Source organism: Priapulus caudatus, unplaced genomic scaffold (genome assembly GCF_000485595.1).
Source record: "Priapulus caudatus unplaced genomic scaffold, Priapulus_caudatus-5.0.1 Scaffold43, whole genome shotgun sequence".
Taxonomy (NCBI): Eukaryota; Metazoa; Priapulida; class Priapulimorpha; order Priapulimorphida; family Priapulidae; genus Priapulus; species Priapulus caudatus.
In genome coordinates, this window is record NW_014577104.1 from 700,342 (window position 1) to 708,380 (window position 8,039).

Sequence of the window (8,039 nt, forward strand, 5' to 3'; positions counted from 1 at the left end):
CGCGATATTGACAAAAAGATATTTTGACAACAGTACTTGATATTTTGGGTCGGATATACCCCCGTCACGCCCTCAGTGCTACTCGATTCACCTATCCAATGCCCACAACAAAAATTGCAACAATTTTTACAAGGGTGACTGCAGACGATAAACCCGCACCCTCAGATTAGCAAAGCGGAGTTATAACGTCTGCATTTGCGGACTATATAGCCCGCGGATAGCTGCCGTTTATTTTATTAAAACATCACGACATCGAAATCACGCAAACTTTGCTACACACAAAACTGCCAATCTTGCATTGAATCGCACAACGACATTTCTCACCGGCCAATGAAATCATCGCTGTGACGCTGTCCGGTGCGGTTCAAATGCAAGATTGGCAGTTTTGTGTCTAGCGAAGTTTGCCTGATTTTTATGTCGTGATGTTTTAATAAAATAAACGTGATTAAAGAGGAGAATACTGCATGACAAGTGTTTTGTAATGTAGGTAAGATGTTAATAAAGCGACGGCTTTAGGTATTTCTTTGATTTTCTATGTAACACGGCCGTAAATAATAAAAAGGTTGTACTTGTCATGCATTTTGCACGACAAAATTCACCACAGGTTTTGTCTATGTAAGGGTATTGAGCCCTAAAATAACATCAGAATATAAAAAATTTTAGGGCACAATTTATTGGTCTGTATGCACTGGCTGCTTGACCTGACACCGGTTGAACCCAAAAATACTTGCCAGTCTTGCGAATATTTTATAGCGATCGTTTATTGTTCATGCTAGAAATCGAGTGTATGTAGTCATGCCAGTGTGTAACCCGACCAGGCTGTGTGACTAACGTCAATATACACAGTCTGACATCCATCTATTGGATAATCTTGTACCTCTACAAAAACTGCCGAACAATTACGTATATCTCAAATAAAATAATCATCTAAGCATTTCTGCCTTTTTTTTGTATCAAGTATAACCTTCACCTTATAGTATTCCAGTGTTGTTATTAAAACTAATACCTCAGTTTGCTGTGGACAGTGTAAATTTCAAGAGCCGAACCTAAATTTCCCTTTAACCACCAACTGCATGTTTCCACTGCGCATGCTTTTCGATCGGAACGCGGAAAACCCGAAACGACGTAACATACCATAGCGTTGCAACTCGCGTTGGTGCGAGCATAAATAAGCATCATATACTCGTATATATATATAAACTAGCGTGATACCCGGCATTGCCCGGGGAAATCAGTGGTGTTACTGAGTTGGTGACCACTTGGTTGAAATGAAAATACACAAAAAAATCGAACTATCTATCCATGCATCCATTCATGCATCCATCCATCCATCGCATTCCATGTCATCCCATCCCATCCCATCGCACCGCATCCCATCCCATCCCATATCCCATCCCATCCCATGCCATCTCATCGCATCCCAGGCCATGCCATGCCATCCCATCCCATCATTTTCAAGCTCATTTAACGCAATTTTTATTGAGGTTTGCACATTATTGATGGTACAAAATTTATTTTTATTACAGGCAAGGATTCTTTCTAAAAATTCAAGGAAATTTCCATGAAATTCAAGGACATTTCAAGCACAAAATAAACATTTACTAAATTCAAGTACTTTTCAAGGACTCCCCTCAAATTCAAGAGAAACAAAGATGGAAGCTGTTGGATGTGTATTCGTGCTGTGAAAGTGTGAAATCAAGCGAGCGTCGAGCAAATTTAGGGATCCCGCTTTCCTACCTGCTATATATATATAAGTGTCAGTGTGCACACTACAGCCGCGTACGGAATGGCGGCAGTCAGTGTTTGTTGCACATAGGATTTGGACGGAATTTACAGGAAACTGTCGGCAATAATAGGTGAAAGAGAGTATAGAAACATTAAGAATTTGGTAGTAAATAGATTTCGTGTTTAGTTAGCATTATATTATATTGAAACGCTTCAAGTGCCTGTGATCACGACCAGTGATCACAGGCACTTGGAACGTCTCAATAAAAAAAATTAATGGTAAATAAACACGAAATGTACCAAAGTCTTAATGTTTCTCTACTCTATTTCGCCTATAATCACCTGTAAATGCCGGTCAAATGCTCATCTGCAACACACAAGTACACCGCACGCCCGTCCGCCCTGTGCTGCGTGCACAAACAACATGAATAAGAGAGCAGGTAGGAAAGCGTGATCGCGAAATTCTCTCGACGCTCGCTTCATTTCACACGATCACAGAACGAAAACACATCCAACAGCTCCCATCTTGGTATCTATGTGTACATAAATGTTCACTTGTTCGTATTATAACTCTGGCCTTTGTTCTTACCTACTCCCGCCTGAGATATCTCGTGAAATCCTGCAGGAAATGTTCTCTCCGTGAAAATGTAGAGGACGGTATCATCCGAAAATCCCTAACGGTGCTACTTTCGATCAATCGCTGTAGTCGTGTGTGCGTGACGTCATGCCTGCGCGCATTGTGCTTGGCTTGGCGGGCCTCGAAACGGAGCTCGGAGGCTGGCAGCAGCTCATCCCAGCATGCAATGCGCCCCATTACTCGTGTATAAACAGACATCTCGTCCTCTTTACATTTTCACGGAGAGAACATTTCCTGCAGGATTTCACGAGATATCTCTGGCGGGAGTAGGTAAGAACAAAGGCCAGAGTTATAATTCGAACAAGTGAACATTTATGTACACATAGATACCAAGATGGGAGCTGTTGGATGTTGGATGTGTTTTCGTTCTGTGATCGTGTGAAATGAAGCGAGCGTCGAGCGTCGAGCGAATTTCGCGATCACGCTTTTCTACCTGCTTTCTTATTCATGTTGTTTGTGCACACAGCACAGGGCGGGCGAGCACTGAACATGGCGGCTGTCTGGTTGTGTTCATTCAATTTATCTCAGAAAATACGGCATAACTCGATAAATCAGTAGCGCCCAGTAGCGCCCAGTTACCGCGAGTAAGCCAGAGGTTTATAGATTCGTTTGAGCTATTACATACGTGACGCTAGCTGTGGCGATGTTTGGATACCGTGCCAACTACAAGTTTTTATGGGCAAGAATTTGAAACGGTCTCCTAACCCTAGCAAAGACCATTTCTTGGAGCTAGCCAGTGTGATGCTAGCTATGTAATTTAGAGGCCACGAAAGTGGAGGGGTGCTGGAACTTGGAAGAAGGAATTGTTAGTTTCCTGTTTCTCACGCACCTTAACTTACCTTGTTAGTTTTCCCTACTTGGGATAGAGGACACTTCTGACAGACATGAGACATTCTATTAATTGATGATAAATTTTATTCTCATATTTCAGACAGAAAACCGGTATTGCTATTCGGAGAGTTTCTGCCAGGAATGTCACCAACGCCCGTAGAAGCCGCCCCCACGGGAGCTGGGCAGTTGGTATCCATGGCAACAGCGGCGACTCAACAGCAGGGTGCCGGACGCATCTCGCTTGCGGTTCTAATAGACTACATTGTGCAGAGAACTTACCATGACCTTACCGTCCTCTCAGAACTGTATGTGCTTTTCAGTGCATGGAATTTATGCTATGGACAGATCGGTTCAAATCCTTAAACTTTATTGAAACTGTGAAGTTTGGTAGTACAGTCCGACCTCCTTTATCCGGCCATCCGTTATCCGGAAATCTCTATTAACCGACCGCGATCTCGCAGTGTATGTTCTCTGTTTTTCATTCATTTCCACCTAAAAATCTTGCTCAAAGCTCGCGCGATGTACCAACCGAACATGTGTTTGCGTGTGTGCGCGCGTGTGTGTGTGTTGTCCGCTCGTGTCTGCTATGCCTCTGGTAAAATTTCTGTTTTATTACATTTTATTTCCATTTCATATAAACCATAAAACATGACATTTGTTACAAATAATCATAGCAACGAGTAAATACATTATTACATGCATAAACCCTACTGAACTGCATAGAAATGCTGTGTTTGAGCATAACTCTCATATCCGGCCAAATCCCATATCCGGATGGGTGCCGGTCCCGACGTGGCCAGATAAAGGAGGTCGGATTGTATACAGAATTTAAAATCTTGCAATAGGTCTTAGCTTGTGTTTAGACAATACAGGATTATTTAATTTATAGTTCAGTCACGTGAACATTTGACCCACAGGCCAAATGCATACTTAGTAAATCTATGTACGAACAAATACATTTTATATACAAGTATTCTGAACGTGAGAATTTAGCATAACTTAAATACATGGTAATATTTTCTTGTAGGTTACCTAGAAAGTCGGACATTGAACGGTATGTTAATGCAAACCAATCGACTGTCACCAGCATTGACATTTAATTAATAAATAATATTATTGAAATCTTTAATACAGTTAATATTTAAGTGTACCTTAAAGTTATTAAAAATATATATCTTAAATACCAACAATTTTGTAAACTAAATTACATATATATATATTTAGTTTATCAGAATTTTATTGCATTATATGTAATTTAAGTAATATCCTTTTAAATGTTCACAAATTATTAATTCCATTTGTCAATTTAAAAAAAAATTGTAGAAAAGTCATATATTTATTATTCAACAAGATTCACCGCGCCTGAGGCGAATAATTGTTTTAGTATCATTGCCCGATATTTGGTACTTTTGGGGACAGCATTTTCTTTAAATTTGTAAATTTCGGCTTCCGTAACATTTTACAAATCTAGCCGCCATTTTTGGCGCCACTACAATGTAAACCCTAGAGGTGATTATCAAAAAATAATCACCTAGGTCTCGACCAATCAGCGCGCAGGATTTCCTATAATCACTCGGGCGATGATACTAAATATCCCACCCAGATAATAGGTGGTAGGAGTGTATTTTTGTCGATCGCTTTTAACAGTAGCTGCTATATATTCCAGGAAAGTGGAGATAGTTCAACTGGCACATAAGACAAGGCAGCTGTTCATTAGGTTGTTAGCACTGGTGAAATGGGCCAACAGTGCAGCGAAAGTATACAGATGTAGTGTAAGTAATCTCATGTATCTTGTCAGTGATATTCAAATGTTCTCACACATCTCAAGTGGAATGGAGATTCTTCTTGCCAGTTAACTTCCTGGTATTGCAGAGCCAGTCATGTCTGTGTTAGCTTTCAAGCTAACAGAATGGTTATGTACATTTGTGATATTTCTATTGTGGTCTATGATTGTATTAGATGATACACAGAGTGGGGAGTGAGTTTCAAATTTTTTTTTAACATGTTTCTAAACGTACTACTATGTTGAATATCTTTCTAGAAGGTCTACTGTCAGCCGCAGGAAACGATGCATTCCGTGGTTCATAATGCGATTTCTCATACGTTTACTGTTTCTTTGCAGGATATCATGATGTTCTTGGATCAGCAGGCGATGTTGTTTACAGACACGGCGGACATGTTGGCTCAGATTGCACGTGAGAAGCTAGTAAATGCTAGGTACACTGTCAATCCAATATAACATAGGAGACCGAATCCAAAATTTTGGAACGCGTTATAAATGATATAGAGAATTAATGCCATAGTACAGCGACTAGTGTTAGATTGTTGAAATACAGCTAGTTACTATTAATGACATAGCTAATAATAATAAATACTAAACTAAATAATCATAATACACTATGGCATCTATCAGATGTTTTCTCCATGAAAACGACTGTCTTCCGAACATGTATTTGTATTTGAATTACATGCGATAAAGATTTAATAATAATAATAATAATAATAATGACAACTGTATGACACTCCCCTGTATTTTTTGTTGGTTGTTATTTCAGATTACCAAACTTCAGTCTGCCCCTGGCAGTAGACGTACTAACAACGGGCACGTTTCCACGTCTGCCAGCATGCATCAGGGTAGGTGTGCTTCTTACTGCAATGCTGCTAGCATCACCATCACAATCACCCTGTCACCATTACTACCTAGCCACTATTACCAACTGTTTGACACCATGTCCCAGTTACCATCAGTGCTGCCACTGCCAGTATCCCCGTCACTGCCACCGCCACCACCATCCCCCATCCCCACCACCACACCGACACCAGCTGCTACTCAAAAATTTCTGGGCGCATTCATGCACCCTTCATCATTGATCCACCGGCATCTTCACATATTCACCACTATACTGCAGGATCCGTGGCAACGCAGCTACCACCACGACCACCACCCCTACCCATCCCTACCACCGCACCGACACCAGCTGCTACTCAAAAAATTCCTGGGTGCATCCCTGCACCCGTCATCATTCACCTATCCACCGCTATACTGCAGTATCTATGGCAATGCAGCCACCGCCACGTCAAGCAGGTAACCTGTGCTAGCCATGTAACAATGCTGTGTGCATCACGCAGGATCGCATTGTTCCCCCGGATCCCATCACGGAGACGGAGAAGCAGTCGACGTTGCAGTCCCTCGACAACATCATCCAGTATCGGCTCGTCACCTCCAGTCTGCCGCCACAGATGAGGAATCTTACCATCGGTGAGTGAGTGAGTGATGCATGACGTCTGCTACGGCGTGCGAATATCACCATGGTAACGATGGGAAGGTCGTGGTTGTTCGTCTTACTTGTGGTGGTGCCCCGTGGTGTGTAAAAATTGAAATTGGTTGATAAAAGTCTAGCGCTGTATTGAAGAACGTGAGAGTCGTAGTTCTATTCTCTTATTAAAGTATTAGTTTTTGACTGTTTTATGAGATGGGAGATAATGCCGTATAATGTCGTTTTATGCCTGGTCTTGTAAAATTAAACGTTTAGTTGGATAAATATTTAATATGCCAGATCACCAATCTTTTGTCTGTCAATATTTCTCTATTTCCTGTCCTGGATAAGTGCGTGATATGTAGCATCTGTTAGACTCAGTGCCTACCAGAACTACTGGCTGGCTGTATGCCTAAGCCACCGCCACAGTGCAGACCCAAACATTGCATCTGTTTGTCAGTGTTAGGTAGCATATATGTTGATGTGAGTACAAAGTTCTGCATCTGTGTGTTGGTAGAATTTCATGCATGTGCAGACGTTCTTGTGATCAACTAATGAGTTTGTTTTGCTCAAACTTGTTCTTTGCAGAAGATGGCAGGGTGACATTTCATGTTGAACACGAGTTTGAGGTAGTTATATATTAAAAATTTTTCTGCACGCATCATTTAAATATATCTCTATACAGGTGTTGTGACTAACTTAAATCCCACAATTTTTTGCCAGTATAGCACTAAGGAAATCTAACAAATATATCCTCGATATAAACGTTATTAATTTGTAACCAGTGTGACGCATACTCTTGGATATCTCTTCCCAATTCTTTTGCCCCTTTTGCATAACAGTGTGTAAAATGGTGAATCATGATTTTCTGTGGGAGGTTGTGATGTGACTGATAATTGTGAGTGGTGTATCAACCTGTTTGCGTCATTACACAGGTGTCGTTAACGTTGATGGGCGATGGTCCAGTCGTTCCCTGGAGGCTGCTGGAGATTGATATTCTTGTGCAGAATAAGGAGACTGGAGGTGAGATTGATGGCATTACTGTCTCACGAGAATAACAACCTGTCTGTAGCAGATCGTATATTTTTCACGTTTTCTACTCATTATTAATGTGCTAGTAGTTTTATGAATTGGCAGTGAACTAGCGAATTCAGTTTCCCTTCGTAAAAAGCTCGATAATGACATTGGGTTTAGATGTTTCAGTTGTTTTACTATGGCATATTGTCTGGTCGGTTTTATGGTTGCCGTGGTTACGTGTTGCAGACGGGAAGGCGTTGGTTCATCCACTGCAGATTCATTACATTCATCAGCTGTTACAGTCGCGCATGATAGACAACAGTCAGCCGCTGCACGATCTCTACAACTGCCTGCGTATCTTTTCACAGAAATAAGTGTTAATTAATCACCGATGGGACAGTATAGTATATTGTATAGTGTACTATATTATAGACCCAATGTAGTATATTGTATAGTGCACTATATTATAGACCCAATATAGTATATTGTATAGTATACTATATTATAGACCCAATATAGCATATTGTATAGTATACTATATTATAGACCCAATATAGCATATTGTATAGTAT

The 8,039-nt window shown here is 40.8% G+C and overlaps 2 protein-coding genes across 2 annotated transcripts in view; one reads left to right on the forward strand and one right to left on the reverse strand.

Moving 5' to 3' along the window:
• Positions 1-2,349, reverse strand: part of LOC106820697 (protein TRC8 homolog) — an 11,152-nt gene extending 8,803 nt beyond the window's left edge. Inside the window, exon 1 of the mRNA XM_014825203.1 lies at positions 2,315-2,349. The gene's annotated coding sequence lies outside the window, so the exon portion shown is untranslated. The remainder of the gene's footprint in view (positions 1-2,314) is intronic.
• LOC106820685 (mediator of RNA polymerase II transcription subunit 14-like) overlaps positions 1-8,039 on the forward strand; it is a 50,963-nt gene that overhangs the window by 10,497 nt on the left and 32,427 nt on the right. Inside the window, exons 2-10 of the mRNA XM_014825188.1 lie at positions 3,294-3,498; positions 4,221-4,247; positions 4,860-4,965; positions 5,316-5,410; positions 5,749-5,827; positions 6,323-6,452; positions 7,039-7,079; positions 7,386-7,473; positions 7,714-7,821. Of these exons, the coding sequence (XP_014680674.1) occupies positions 3,335-3,498; positions 4,221-4,247; positions 4,860-4,965; positions 5,316-5,410; positions 5,749-5,827; positions 6,323-6,452; positions 7,039-7,079; positions 7,386-7,473; positions 7,714-7,821 (838 nt within the window). The 5' untranslated portion in view covers positions 3,294-3,334. The remainder of the gene's footprint in view (positions 1-3,293; positions 3,499-4,220; positions 4,248-4,859; positions 4,966-5,315; positions 5,411-5,748; positions 5,828-6,322; positions 6,453-7,038; positions 7,080-7,385; positions 7,474-7,713; positions 7,822-8,039) is intronic.